The sequence below is a fragment of the Teleopsis dalmanni genome, chromosome 2, assembly GCF_002237135.1.
Source record: "Teleopsis dalmanni isolate 2A chromosome 2, ASM223713v2, whole genome shotgun sequence".
NCBI classification, from domain to species: Eukaryota; Metazoa; Arthropoda; class Insecta; order Diptera; family Diopsidae; genus Teleopsis; species Teleopsis dalmanni.
In genome coordinates, this window is record NC_051847.1 from 102,148,965 (window position 1) to 102,164,877 (window position 15,913).

Below are 15,913 nucleotides of genomic sequence, written 5' to 3' on the forward strand. Positions count from 1 at the left end.
ATTCAGTATCGTTAAAACTCGTTAAGTTCGAAAATGATAACATTAAAGAAATTTGTAGAACGGTTTTTGAGATATCGTCCAATAGCAACTTTTACATTTTCGGTGTGGAGGACATGCGTCTTTCTCTGCGGTGACGTCACGAAACTCTTTGTTGTATAAACTGTTACTTTGTCTACATTGATAGCCGATCGCCTCTTCTGCAGCGATACGCATAGAGTTGGTGATGTGGTTCCATTGCGTTATCAATCTCTTCAAATTTAGTTTTCAGATATTGGGAGAGCTGAGTAGCGAAGTCATTAGCTGTCTGTTGTGATTGCAGTTTTTCGACGTGCTTGTTCACATATCTTTTTCATCGCACATAGACTTGTGTGGATCTTGGCTGCAACAATATAATGATCCAATTCGATGTTGGCTTCTTGGATAGTACTAGACACTGGAAGTATGCTTTCCGTCTATCACAACGTGATCAATTTGAGATTTTGTGTTTTGGTTAGGTGATAGCCATGTTGCATTTTGTTATTGTGATGCTGGAATCTGGTACTACTAACCACCATATTTTTAAACGTATAGATTTCAATTGGACTTTTTCCATTATCACTAGTTTTAATAAGAAGTCTGAACTCTCCGACAGTAGCACTAAAGATATCATCTTTACCCACTTTTGTGTTGAAGTCTCCTACAATGGTTTTAACGTCATGTTCACATGCTTGTTTAAGCTGTTTATAGAAAGATTTCTTTGTGTCATCATCTTGATCTTCAGTTGGGTGATGTAGACAAATTTTGCCTTAATACGGATTTTGACAAGCATTTTGTTTATTGGCGTAAATGTTGGAACCAATTTTCTCAACCGTTGGGTTACCGAAAATTCGACTCCGAATTCGTATATTATTACATGGCAGCTGTAGCAGACGTCACAATGTTCTCGTTCAGACCATCTTTGTCTCGTCTATCGCATTTTCTGGAGCGCAGTACTGTCAGCCTTATATTTCATGAGGACATCAACCAACTGTATATATGCAGCTTCTATGTAATGAGTTCAGACATTTCAGGTGTATATTCTTAAATAATGTTCCTTATAACATTTGCCTGTGTCGTGAACAGTAAACGATTTTCTTATCCAAGGCTGCCTCTTCGAAGCTGAGTGATTGCGGCAGAGCCGCATGAACATGCAAAGAAATACACTTATGCAGATATGCGTCCAGCTAACGAATAAAGAGAGATTTTTCCTATACCTAAATAGACCACGAATTTATATGAAAGATCACTTATCGCCAGCACACCGAATTCGATAGATATCTACACTATCGCTAAGGAAATTTTATCGCCAATAGTATTAATAGTATTTCGATACCACACACTATATAAATTATAGACAAGTAGTTTATACGCCATAGACTAGAATCCTTTGTATTTTTATAATATATTACTCCTCCTGCATTTTGATGGAATAGGTTAGAACCTTTTGTATTTCCGTAGAATAAAACGCCAACAGCATTTTGATGCCAAAGGCAACAATCTATTTTAAACCTTTAAATTATAACACCGTAGGCTACAATTCTTTTATCTATAAGCCCATATTACCTAGCATTACAAATTTTATAACAAAGATAATCTTTTTAATCCATATCCGTCCAATTATTTTTTAAAAAATTTTTGGTAAAAATTTAATATATTGAATATATAAGGGTCAAAAATCATGGATCTGTAGTCAAAAATTTTTTACAATTTTTAGTTTTAGAGAAAGGTGGTGTTCGATTAATCAAACAGTGGGTGCTTAACCGCAATTTTTTCATTTTCGCTTTTTTACATAATGCGTTAACAGAAAAACAACTGTTATTTATATGCGTTTTTTATTTTTAAATTAAAGAATCAATAAAAAAAGAATAAAAGACTATTATTTAACTATTCCATTTTATCAGTGGTATATTACATCTTAGCAAAGCTTTTCGTCTCTTTTTATTGCCGACGAACAAATTAATCCAATTTCCATGCATTAACGATGCCTCAATCAAACACAGCTAGCCATAACAGCCAGTACCAGTTTTTGGATCCGATTGCAATATGGTAATTTTGAACGGCATTGACAAGTAGATCAACTTCTCCCATTCCTCTATTGCACTTTTAAATCAACTGTGGTTGGGAGTAAAATTTTCCTCATCTGTTTTTTCGTCAATTTTGTCTGGTAGTATGATCATGATAGCAATTATTTCTTGCTTATCATCACTCCAATCTTCTAGTAAGGCTTCCAACTCAGCTCTTGTTTGAATACAAAGAAGATAATGTCTCGATCCTATTTCTTCTATTTTAACTAATATTTAAAAAAAATCCATGTAAATCCAAGTAAAATTTGCTGAGCAGATTTGAGTTAAATTGAAAAAAACAGTGTTTATTCTTTACTCCTTAGCCTTTTACTAGCTCTCGAACTACTCAAGTCAATAAAGAAATTTATTGCAATGACTCGAACCACATCTGAATATTCCTCAACAAAACAAACGACGAATATGTGTCGTTACGAAACAAAGTCGAAAATACAATTATAGCAATATTTGCTAACGATACTTATATATTTTTTTCCCATAGATCAGACAATAACTAAACATCATAATTAACAAGCAAAACGTACTTTCGAACAACTATATAAAATACTTAGGGATATATTCATTGTATTCACTTACGGAGGCGTGATCTAAGCTAAATAATATTTTAATAAAATCCATGCGAATTTATGACAATCAAACAGGGAACCGCAAAGTAATCAAATGATAAAAATATGCAAAAAGTACAAACGATGATCTTGAGGATAGTAACAGTTTCACCATTGTTTATAAGTCATCGCAGAGATTGGGACATATTATCGATGATGAAAGATTTTGCTTAATGTAAACGGTAATAACATAACACCCAAAATAGAAAAACTGAATTTACTGGTAATACAAATCTAAATTAAATTATTGGTATTAAATTTAATTTTTCAATAATATTTAAAGTTTTCCAAAGCATTGTCTTGTTCAAAAATACACATCAGATTTAACCGATTCTCCACAAGAAAAACTTATTCCTGACCACCAATTCGGCTTTCGGAAAAAATATTCGACTATAACATACAACGAGTTCACAGAGTTGTAAATAAAATAACAAGTGTAATCGACACAAAAACAATTTTCCTCGGTGGTATATCTAGACGTTCCAAAGGTTTTCGCAAAGGCATGGGGCTCTTCTAACCAAATTATCCGAACTACTTCCAAGAAACTTTTATCAACAAAGATACTTTTATGTAAAGTATAAAAACTCAATCTCCGAACTTAAACAAATGAAAGCTGGTGTGTCTCAAGGAAGCGTACTAATTCCATTAATTTACTTGCTATAAACGGCTGATATTCAAATACCTTCTGATCCTCAAAATTTGATAGCAACTTACAGACAACTTACAGAATTATTTAAACGCAACGCTGGAATGGTTCGACAAATGGGGAGTGTAAAAATTTTTAATGATGAAGTCTTCACACACACAAAGGTAAATTACCTTGGTATTACTATAGATAGCAGATTAACTTGAAAAGACCACATCAAAGTTAAAAGTAATGAAATTAAACGTCGCTTTGGACAAATGTACTGGCTACTCTGCTCAAAATCAAAGGTAACAGTGGATAATTAACTTCTAGTATATAAAACGCGATTCGCTCCAATTTGGATATAAGGAGCCGAAATATGAGGCACAGCATGCAAATCCAACATTCACTTAATGCAAAGACATCAACCAAAAATACTTAGGACTGTCATTGACGCTGACTGGTACATCTCAAACTATGACATTCACCATAACTTTAAGATACCCTTCGTCGTAGTCGTTATCCGAAAAAATAGCACAAATCACACAGATAGATTACTTTCCCATCTTAACCCAACAATGGGACAGCTACCGAATGACGAAGCCACATATAATAAACGATTGAAAAGCTTATATCCATCAGAACTATCAATTTAATAATCCATAATCTAATATGTTCATAGTACAATCCTTATCTATCGATTGATTAATAGATGCCAAATCTTGGCAGTTGTATAAATAAAGGGGATTAAAAAGCATAAAAAAAGTTTTTAAAATTTGAAGCGCTAAAAACAAAAAAGATTTATAAACAAATTATTATAACTACTATGTTAATGTAAATTAATTATCTAAAAATGTAATTAACTTTCTATAATTAAGCATAAATGGTATTTAGAGTTTTCCGAAATATTATTAGCTATTTATACTCACTTGGACATTAAAAGTCGGGATTCACATAATTCAAATAATTTCTCTGGACATTCATCTAATATGTTAGCATAAACAGTGTCTAGAATTTCAGCAGATACCCGGAAAAGTTCCTCAAAGTGATCAATCATTATTCTGTAAAACATAAATTTGATGCAATTAACTAAACATTTTGAAGATCCAGTTTCCTACCTTACTACATTGATAGCATCTGCCATTACTTCTTGTTCTGTTACGTTCGCTGTCAAAGACGTAGATTTTAATATATTAGGAGCAAACACAGTGGCTAAATTATTGCTATCCATTTTATTCCCAGAAACAAGCACATTACCCTCTTTGTCAAGAACGTCATCTGAATATGTAGCAACCTTTGCCAAAAATTTAAGCAGTACATATAATGTGTCCCTATGTGTTTCTGGTAACAGTTTAATTAAATGGGATATAGCCTCTAACTGTAGGCGTCGATTTCTTATTTCTATTTCAATACAGACAAAAAATATATAAATTATAAATAAAAAATTATTTTGTCAGTTTATTACTCAGTGATGTAAACAATTTATTTAAGAAGGCAAAATATCTTATTTTTCAAAACGAATACTTTATATTCCAAAAAAATGTTTTCTTTTATAACATGTTTATTACCCGCCGTTACTCGGGATTGACTCGGTTACTTGGTAAGTTATATTCACTCACTTCAGAAGTATCTTATCAAGTAAATTACTCCTTGTGTGCCATAAGTGGACGCTACAGATACTCTCCACAAATACATATTAGTGCAGTATTCACGATGAATATGTCGCTATTGTATATGCAATGGTTATACTATCAATTGCCGACAGCAACTCACTGATTGGGCTGAAAGAAGGGGCTACTAATTGCGTCTAAGAATGACTAAGTATTTAAGTACTAAGTATAGTACTTAAGTATGGGCAAAAATTATTGAAATCTGTTTATATTTAGCAATATTCAGATGGGAGGATTCAATGTATGAGGGTATGAGGGTAAATTTGTTGACGTATCACGAACCGCACGCCAACGCTCAAAATTTTCAGTCTCAGTAGTAAGGCGCGCGATATGGCAAACATAGCACGAAAAAATTATTATCAGTAATCGCTTTTTCTGCTCAAGAAGATCGAGAACTACGAAAAAGAAGGCAAGGTTCATGAACGAGACGAAGTCGACGATGTGGAATAACGCACTATTGTAAAGGAGTATTTTTATGAAGAGAATGTTCGCCAATCTGTTATTACTGGCAAGCTATTACCGCGTCGAAAATGGCGGTAAGTGTAACAGATCTCAAGAGGAACCCGTTATTGCAGCGAAACGGCGTAAGGACGGAACGGAGAATGCGAAACCAATGTCAAGACCGACATAAGATGTCCCTTCAGTGAAGTGGCAAGGGATCATCTAAATTTGACTTTATCGACGAACGCAACTCTAGCGACAAGATGCTGATGGAAAGGTGGGCGCTGATTGAAATTAATCTGTTCGAATTGGTTATAGTCAACCTCATGATAAATCCAGGGTTCGATCACTAATATTAGTGAGTACAGGGACGGTTTAAACCTTAAGCTTGTTTCTGCTGCAGAAATTTCATTGAGACTTCGAGCGCGCGTATGATTGCCGAAATATCTTAGACCTCAAGATCTTACTCTGCAGCAACTTAAGCTGCAAAGTCCAGAAACACAGATGCAACACTGGTCTGTTTTCAAGACCAAATAACCGCAAAAGCACTTCTTCTCATCAACGATATTGCTTCTTCTCATCAACGAAGAATGCTTGCCAGTGATTGAACTAATGGCTGCAAGCTCCAATACGGCATCCGGAATGCTAAATTTAAGATTTTCAAATATACACCATCATATAACATTTTAGATAAGATAGAAGATACTATCAAGTTGATTGATGATGACAAACTCTGTTGATGTTCTAGTGGCCAAGATCGTGCAGATAAACCTTAAACACTTCAAATGTGCCATGAGTAATCTGGTTGTCTTATTCACAAGACCATCAGGTTAGATCGGAAGCAAAAGCTCACAACACCATAATATTCGCCTACATGCCACATGATGTTGAGACGCCTCCACAGAAGGTAGAACTGGTTCACAATTTCGCATAGGTCGAGCAGCTAACTTTGCTGTTGGGGTGTGATGCAAACACCCAGCACTTCTTTTTGACACCAGATATAGTTCTGAGTAACATCATGGAGTGCGCTCTTAATAATCTTAGTAGATGGGCCTCAATGTGTGACCTAGGAGAAAAGACTTCTAAGACACAACTTTTATTGTTTACCAACAAAAATAAAATTCCAAACTTTCTATTGCCAAGGCTAAACGACCAAAGACTAACTCTTTCGCACAAGGTGAAGCACTTAAAAGTAATTCTTGACACAAAGCTTAATTGAAGGACCAACATCGATGATAGAATTCGCGAAGCAAATAAGAGCTGGGAATTGCAGCCTAAAGTAAATCTTTGGCTATATACAGCCAATTAGTTGGACAACCAATTTTAGTCTTCGAATTACTAATATAGTGGCCCTCGCTGGATAAACAATATATTGTTTAAAGGTTCACCAGACTACAAAGATCTGGGTATTGAAATTATGCCTCACTAGTGCGCTCAATTTCATACTTCACTTGATACCCATTAATATCAAACCAGTAACTACTCTCATATATAGGCTTAAAGATTTAAACTGTTGGTATTCGATTTCGTTCGGATATGGGAACATTCCATCAATCCACCCGATAGATAGGAGTAGTAAACCGGACTACTTATGTCCTCGCTTATACTTCGACTATAACTTTGCCAATAGATCTTCCTCAAGAGCGGAATTGGAGGTAGGGCTGCTTCCAACACTGGGAAAGATAGCGATCTATAACGACTGGTCTAATCTGTCACGAGTAAATAGGAAGTGGGCTTACAATTTAGATCAAGAGTGACATGGCAATATATTTCAAATGTGGAACTTCTGACTTGATACAGAAAATCAAATCAGAGGTATCTAGGTTAATATCAATATTTAAAGTGCACTGGACCATAGGACGGAATGAAGCTCAACCTACCCTGTAGTATGTCCTGTAATGCGTGTCTACCGACTATCGAATAAAGGACACCAGAAAATCTGTGTCTATGTCCGATCTATCCAGAAACAGGCTTAAGTTTTTGGGCACGTTTCTTTTACACATTCAGTGATATCTCCAGCATTAGCATAGCAGATCATTACGAGGAATTTAGAAATTCAAAACGGCTTTCTTAGCTAATTGAGGAGGATTCATTTCTCTCTCCACTTCAACTAACTAACTAACAGTTTTGTCTAAAGTTTAAAAGAGATGAGGGATATTAATTGATAATTTTTTTGTATTTTACTTCCCTACCCTAGAGACAGACAAGTTTTGCACTCTATTATGTTTTGAAAAAAAAAACTATTTTTCAACCCACCCTATTCGTATATACGAGGGCGGTTTGATAAGTCAGTGATTTTTTAAATAAAACAAATTTTTTTCGCCAAATAAACATTTTATTTTTCTACATAATCACCTTTTAGCTCGATACATTTAGTCCAGCATTTTTTTGATTTTCTTATTCCCTCCAAATATTAGATTTTCTCAAAGCTCTCAAAACACATATTTGTTTCGGTAATGACTTCTTCATTCGACTCAAATCTCTTACCGCCCAGCCAGTTCTTTAGGTTTGGAAACAGCAAATAGTCGCAGGGGGCTAAATCTGAAGAATATGCTGGATGGGGTAGCAGTTCGTACCCCAATTCGTAGATTTTGGCCATTGTGACTTGACAAGTGTGCACCCGTGCATTGTCTTGATGGAATAGTACTTTCTTCTTCACCAAATGTGGCTGTTTTTGCTTCAAATCAACGTCGAATCTATTCAAAAGCTTTCTTGAGGTAATCGATGTGAATGACACCGCTTGCATCCCAAAAAACTGTGGCCATGACCTTGTTGGCTGACAGACTCTGTTTGGCCTTCTTTGGACCACGTTCACCCCTAGCAACCCACTGTTTCGATTGTTTCTTGGTCTCTGGCATGATGTGCTGAATTCATGTTTCGTCCACAGTAACAAAACGGCGCAAACATTCGTTCGGATTACGGCTGAATATCGCTAAACACTTTTTTGAAGTGGACACACGATTGCGCTTATGGTCGAGTGTGAGCAATCGCGGCACCCATCTCGCGGAGAGGTTTTTCATGTCCAAATATTTGTGTAAAATATGATGTACCCGTTCAGTTGAGATAGCTACAGCATGAGCCAATTCACGCACTTTCATTCTCCGATCATCCAATATCATTTCATGGATTTAATCGACGATTTCCGACGTGATCATTTCTTTTGGGTGACCTGAACATTCGGCGTCACTAGTGCTGGTACGACCACAACGGAACTCTGTAAACCACTTCTTAACTATTGAAATTGATGGTGCCGAGTCCCCGTAGTATTTTTCAAGTCTTTCCTTAGTTACAGTGCTGGATTCTTTAGGTAAAAAGTAATGCTTAATCAGCACACGAAATTCACTTTTTTCCATTTTCGTAAAAATTCACAAGGTTGTCTGCTTTGAACGGCTATCAAGCACCAACTGAACGACGTAGCTTGCTCAAAATTAGAAAGTTGCCCACTGATAGATTACAGCTGACGGCAGTACTGTTGCATTTGAAGTTACTGCGCGGAAAATTCAAAAAGTCACTGACTTATCAAACCGCCTTCGTATGTCATATATCGTACAAAGCAATAGTATCCTCAAGAAATATTTGTGATGCAAGACTTAGATGAGAACATTTTACCTTAACTATTTTTTTGCTGTGATATTTCAGCGTATGAATTTATGACAGTGATTTGTGATAATAGTTTCAACGGTGGTAATGTAATTTTGCGCTTACGGCTACAAATTAAATATTGCAGTTTGTTTTACATATTGTAACGTAGCTTCTTAGCCGGGGTATCACTTGTCGAGCCAGGTCAGTCTTACAATAAATGACAGTAATAAGCTATTTGCAGAGTTCATTAATAATAAAAATTATATTTTAAAAGATTTGGTTTCTTTATTCACTTCTGCTCAAACAAAAAAGGATTTTGTTGTTTGTTAACTATTCCTTAAGTAATAGACCTTTTTCAAAAAAATTTTTTTTTGTTATGTTGGTACACCCTTTCTTGATATGTGGTACAAATTTGAACGCCATCTGTCAATTAGTTTGTTTACAGCAGCTGTTAATGTGAGACTACCTCAAGTGCATTTAGCGATTTTTACTATGGAAAATTCTTGTTGTACGCGATTTTTTGACCAATCACGGCACCACTGTCATCGCTCAGGCACCATATTCACCAGATCTGGATCCATACGATTTTTTCCTGTTCTCGAAACTCAAATTGCCCCTTCATAGTAAGCGTTTTGAGTCGATTGAATCGGTAAAAGAGAATTCGCTAAAGGAACTAAAAGCCATGCCTGCACGGGCCTACGAAAAGTGTGTGGAAGATTGGGTTAAGCGCTGGCATATGTGTATCGCTTCAGAAGGAGCATATTTTGGAGAAGATAAAATAAATTTGGAATAAAATTTAAATTAGTGTGTTTTATTTACAAAATCCGAGTACTTTTTGATTTAGAGGTAAGACCTCCTCTTTAAGTCTTATATTAACTTTGTAAAAATTAAATATATATATAAGATTCGAGAGGTGTGAAGAAATCATACAAAAGGCATGCTAGGTTACTGGCATTCTCTTCTCTTATTCTCTCGCTGACATATATCTTATTAGGCCATCTTTGCTTTTGTAGAATCGACAAAGGAAATTGTGACTTGAAAAGTATAACTCCTGCTTCTCAGCTGTGAGTCATACTACGTAACAAGTATTATAACTCTTTCTACTTTAATTAATTAAGGAGGCATATAAAACAAGTAGTATTAATTTAGTGTCTTTGATACAGAAAGACAGAAATATATAAGAAAGAAAAATATGGCTATCACATTTTAGTAGTATATTAGTATTATTTCTGTTTCTTTGATACAGAAATAAAGAAATATATAAGAAAGAAAAATGTGGTTATCAAATTTTCTTGAGAATGAAGAAGGTTCCAGCAACTTTCCGGAAACTTTCCATGCAACTGACAAATATTTTATTCTGAATTTTAAATAGTTAATAACATTTATAGGTAGTTCTTTCAGATTTTTAGTAAAGATTTGGGCGTGAATTTTTTGCATTAATATTATGTTTCTGTATTTAATTTAATTTAATTGGTTGTTATTTTCTTTATTCACATATTCTTATATCTGATTTAAAATTGGTAAAATTATGTTTTTTAGATTTTTATCTAGCAGTGTCTTATGAAGTGTCTTTACATCTTAAGACTAAAACGATAAACGATCTGTTTCCAATAAAGGTTCATTGAAAATTTTAAAAAATATTCCAATCAAAAGTTTGTAAACAAAAAGTCAAACAAAATTAAAAAGTTTCACAAATATGTAAATTGTGATTTAGTGAAAAAGTAATATTTTAAAAATATACAAAAACTTTTTAAAATACATGAAGATAGTATAACTAAGAAACAATTTCAATTATTTAACTTACACAAGCTAACAAGTTTATACCTAGCTTCGAAATACTGTTACCATAAGCTTTATTATGAGGATGATTAGTAAAAAAAATTTCATTAGTAGAAGAGAGTCGACTGGAATGATCATTTTTGATATTTCTGAAGCTTTTGACAATGTCTGGCATGATCTCTCGTCAGTCCGATATATAGAAGCAGGGGTTCTACAACATTTATACATCTGATATCCCAATGTCAGGTCCCTCGACTCTGGCGTTATATGCTGACGATACGCGTATGCTGTATGCTGTATGCAGATAAATGTGCTCTCAACATAATCAACATACTTTAAGAGCATATAAACCTCTAAGGCTCAGTTGAAAACTAAGGTTCTGTTTATTAAGCGTAAGTGGAGACAGAATCCGTCGAGGGTAAGAGTGGGAGATATGGTAATAAACTGGGAGGAAAGCCTTTAATATAATGGCATCACGCTGCACAAACTATTCACATGGCTTAAACATGTTCAACTAAAAAGAATTAGCTGTGCCAAAATTCTTTATCACCTCCAACCGCTATTCAGAAATGAAAATCTCAATGCTAAGAACAGGAAGCTGATATATAACCAAATAATTCGTCTGTCACTTCTACATGGATGTGTAGCGTTTAGCAAAGCTTCAAACACTACTATTCGCCAGGTAGAAATTGCATAAAGCCAGGCTCTAAGAAGACTTTTCATCTCACGCAGGTTTTCAAATGAAGGCCAAAGTATTACCTGTTAAGAACTTCCTAATATCAGACAGAACAAGAAACACTACAAAAACGATAATTTTGTAGTATGTAAATGGACCATTTGCGTATTCAAAATGAAAATGAGAATAAACTTGAAACAATTGGGTCTGTGAGAGATATGCAAGGACTTCATAGTCATTACGACACATTGTGGCGTATTTTGCCTATGGATTTGCATTCCCATCCTCATGAATGGAAAGCTAACATGTAGCTTAGATTAATTGGCTGTTGGAATAATACCGCTTGAATGAGCTTTTTTTATTCAAAACTATTTAGTGAAAATAATTATTTTTCACTTGGTAGATATGTCAACAAAAAAATTGCCAGATTTAGGGCATTGAAAATTCAAAAAGAACTGTTAAAAGTTGATTGCATACTCAATAATATCATTGTATTTGGTCAGGGTGCGGTACAATCTAACATTTCTGATCGCTACCGCAACATATTTACTAAATATTTATGTAAAAATCAATATGTGAATGTACTTGATATATGGCTCCGCTTTGTTGTCGGAGAAATTATTTAATGTGTTTGGTCACCAAGCTTTAGCCATTTAACACCACAATACCATTAACACCACAGAATCTTTAAAAAGTTGACACTTTGACAACCAATATCCATCAATTTATGAATGATCTATTACTAGCAATGTGCCTATAAGTCGTTGAAAGTTATCTCTAAAGAATCCACGATTGTGAAATGTTGAGATCATTTTTGTGGTGTTTCATATTACACCAAATTTGTAGATATTAACGATATATTGAAATAAAAAATAGATCAGAATTTCAATAAAGTATGTTTTATTTACATGTACTTTTGGAGAAACTTGTACTGTATTTGATAAAAGTAGTTTTAGGATAAAAAAAGTTTTTCTCATTTTTTACTTATTAGAAAATATTCAGTAAATTAATTTGAAAGTTATAAAGAAACAACAATAAATCGGTCGACTTACTTTGAGTTTTTAGAAACGCTTTATACAAATGTCCACATAAAAGAGGTTCGGATAAATCTCGCAAAAATTCCTTTAGTAACGTCGCAACATCATGGGGGCATGTTGTTTCTGAAATTTCAGTCACAAACCTTTTATCAAATTCTTCCTTCATCTATATATGAAAACATAGAAGAGTTAATTTTTTCTCATTTGAAATGTGTAGTAGTTTGCTCCTACTTGCATAACGCGTTTTTTTGATGTACTGACTCGAAAAAGTCCTACTTGATGTAAACCATGTATTTCCAAAAATTGAATACATAAGGTGATAAAAGTTGGGACCTGTAAATCGTGCGTCACAAAAAACTCCGTTGACGATGATAAACTATGGTTTTTATCGAACTCCTGACTTTTTCTGCGCATATCACTTTGACTACGTGATAAAGCCGATTTCGTCAAATAACCAAAGTAGTTCGTTCCAATTTTTGAACCAGATTTTAAACCTTTGCAGTTTTCACCTGATGTATTAGTTACCGATAATGTGCTTGAAGGCAAATTTTCACATGACCGCACCTTTAAAAAGTAAAGTATATTCATAAGTATAACTGCTAATATATATTATTTATTTAAAAAATATGTAATTTTTCCCATCTAATTGCTTTTCTGTAGTAGAAAAAGTTTTGTTAAATATGATATTAATTATAAACTGATAAAAATATAACATATACAACTTAAGCTATCTAATTTAAAGCCCATACATTTGGATTAAGTTTATTGGAGTTATCATCACCACCACATCGACTTAGAGTAGCAGATTCTCCTTCTAATGCTATACAGAAGTTTTTTGAACGTTTTCTGTCATTTGCAACACAAGTGTTTAGATTATTACCAAATATTCCCGTTTGCAGTACTAGATTAATAATATAATTAAATTGAATTTGGAAGTAAGAATGTAACAAAATATCTTACATGAATCTTCCTTTTTACCGATATCAAACAAATTTGTTGTCAAGGCCTTTTTTTTTTGTAATGCATGACGTTTTTGAATTTTTCCTCCATTGCCATTGTAACTACCAGGACCTATATCTAAACCAATATTTAGTTCGTTTATTTTCTGTAGGGCCACTTGCTGCAAGTATTTTGATTCTATTGCAGAGAGGTTTCGTAGAACTGAATCTAAGATACAAATTCGATCACCATTTTCAGAAGTCCAAGCGAATTTTTCCTATTAATGAGAAATTGAAAATTATATTCATATTTGAGTTACTATAACATATTTGTTTTTAAAAAGATTACCGAAGGTGCCCATTTATGATTGTATGTTGTTGGTAAATGCACAGCTGATCTTGTTTGACTTCTCGACCGACTTTTGAGTAACTTCTTTGATACAAATTGTCCAACATTTGTTGAAGATTTTGATTTTTGCATTATGCCTTCACAGTTGCTGGCATCAACACCTAATGCATTGAATTAAAATAGTTTATATATTAATCCAACTATGAAACTTAAAAAATCGAATCGAAGATTATTATGAATTCAAACATAATATTCGTAGCGGCCCGTTTCTTCACAAATCCCTATCGACAACATTTCAAAAACACGGCCATTGGACCGTGTACATTTTAGCGGATTTGGTCAATATATGATATTATATTATTGATATTGAATGCCGTTGTCAGATATTTGAAGTACACATATGTATATGGATAGTAAACCGGTTATATATACATTATATTTTTTTTTATGTTTTGAGTTTAGAGTTATTTATTTATTCCAGAAAACGCGCGTATTAGAATTACAACTTTTGATGTATAAGTTTTCATTGGCGAACATTTTTTAAGATATTTTAGTTGTGAAATATTCTTTTTAATAAAGCTATTCAGTTGGAGAACACAACTATATGCCATGTCATACATTATGTTATTAGCAACACCAAAATACACAATTGATTCTTATTTATGAAATCATTTAGTAACTCTTATATATTTAAATAAATGATTTCAAGAAAATGTTTATCCACTAAAGACAATTACCTTAACTTAATTCTTCAACATAATTAACTAATACTACATAACAATGAAAATGTACCAGATTCAGAAGAAATTTAAACTCATTGATACTGTGCATTTATATACACATTTTCGTATAATATCCAGTAAAATTTTTATTTATACGTCTCCAACTTTTTTCTCTGTATATGAGTTTGTCAATTATTGTTGTTCAAGCAATACCTATCGGTTATCAACATCTCTTGTCTTTGAAATCAAAGAATTTTGATACAAGAAAATAAGAAAAACTTTATCGTATTAAATATTTATGTATCCACTGCAAGATTATAGAAAACAAAAAATTGTACTCTCTCTTCAGTATCCAGAGATTGTCTATGGTATATTTTGCGCATGTCTTTTTCACCGATAAAAATTTCAAAAATGTGATCTCACAAAACTGTAGCATTTGATTATTCATCCGCTTATTTATTTCGAGCAGACGCAAAATGACTCGAATCTGACTTTTTCGTTCAGTCAAAAACAATCAAATACGGACATTTTCGGGACTCGAATCAAACTCAATGCAGAAGGCGAATTCGCAAAGAAGAACATATACAGCCATATAATCCTGTGCAACTATTCTTGGGTATAAAGATTCCAAAAAATTATTTTCTTGATTGCGAATGCAATCTTTAAACAATTAAACAATCAAACAATCATTGTACATATAAATTTGAAAAAAAAATCCCAACGAAAGTGCTTTGCATGTTTTTATCAATTTTTGTGAAACAATCTTTTAAGCAATCTGTGATAAAGAAACTCTTTATTTTTTAATTTTAAAAAGAATCCATTCGTCTAGTTACCCGAATTTTCTTTTTGAATAGTTTGTTTTATTATAAAGAAGTAGTAAATTAGAATTTCACCAAAGATAAGTGACCGAACATGATTTAAAGAATATTCAGATTTGTCATTTGTATTTCTAGCTAAACATCCATGAAAAAACACAAATCCGATGAGAAGAACTGAGAGACCTTAACTAAAGCGAACGAGTACGAGTATAAACACAATATTTGCACTTAAGATGAATATATGGTAGATACACAAACAACACATTTGTGAATGTACCAACATTTGAAATTATTTAGAATAGTTTGTTCATAATATTAAAAGTAATAGCAAAATAGGCGTGCATCATTCTAGAACAACTCTAGTCAAATTTTATTTCTCTCGGAACCTGAAGTGAGAACTTTGCTTACATTTACCCAATCTTTATATATCCGAAATCTGTTAGAAAGCAATGGACATAACTTGCAAATTTGATTTGCAGTTACTTCCCGAAGGAATGAAATTAATATCTGGATATGTATTTCTAGCTTTAATTGCTTAGGATTTTGTGATTGCCGATTTGGGAACATTGTTT

At 33.4% G+C, this 15,913-nt stretch overlaps 1 protein-coding gene across 1 annotated transcript; it reads right to left on the reverse strand.

The window, feature by feature from the left end:
- Positions 1-4,168: 4,168 nt before the first annotated feature.
- LOC119675221 (rho GTPase-activating protein 6-like) lies at positions 4,169-14,740 on the reverse strand. Its single transcript, XM_038086410.1, has 9 exons — positions 14,594-14,740; positions 13,802-13,962; positions 13,475-13,730; positions 13,264-13,415; positions 12,746-13,078; positions 12,530-12,680; positions 4,448-4,730; positions 4,259-4,390; positions 4,169-4,196 (listed from the first exon to the last, which is right to left on the reverse strand). The coding sequence occupies exons 2-9, from the start codon at positions 13,931-13,933 to the stop codon at positions 4,169-4,171; spliced, it is 1,467 nt and encodes a 488-aa protein (XP_037942338.1). The 5' UTR covers positions 13,934-13,962; positions 14,594-14,740.
- Positions 14,741-15,913: the final 1,173 nt, after the last annotated feature.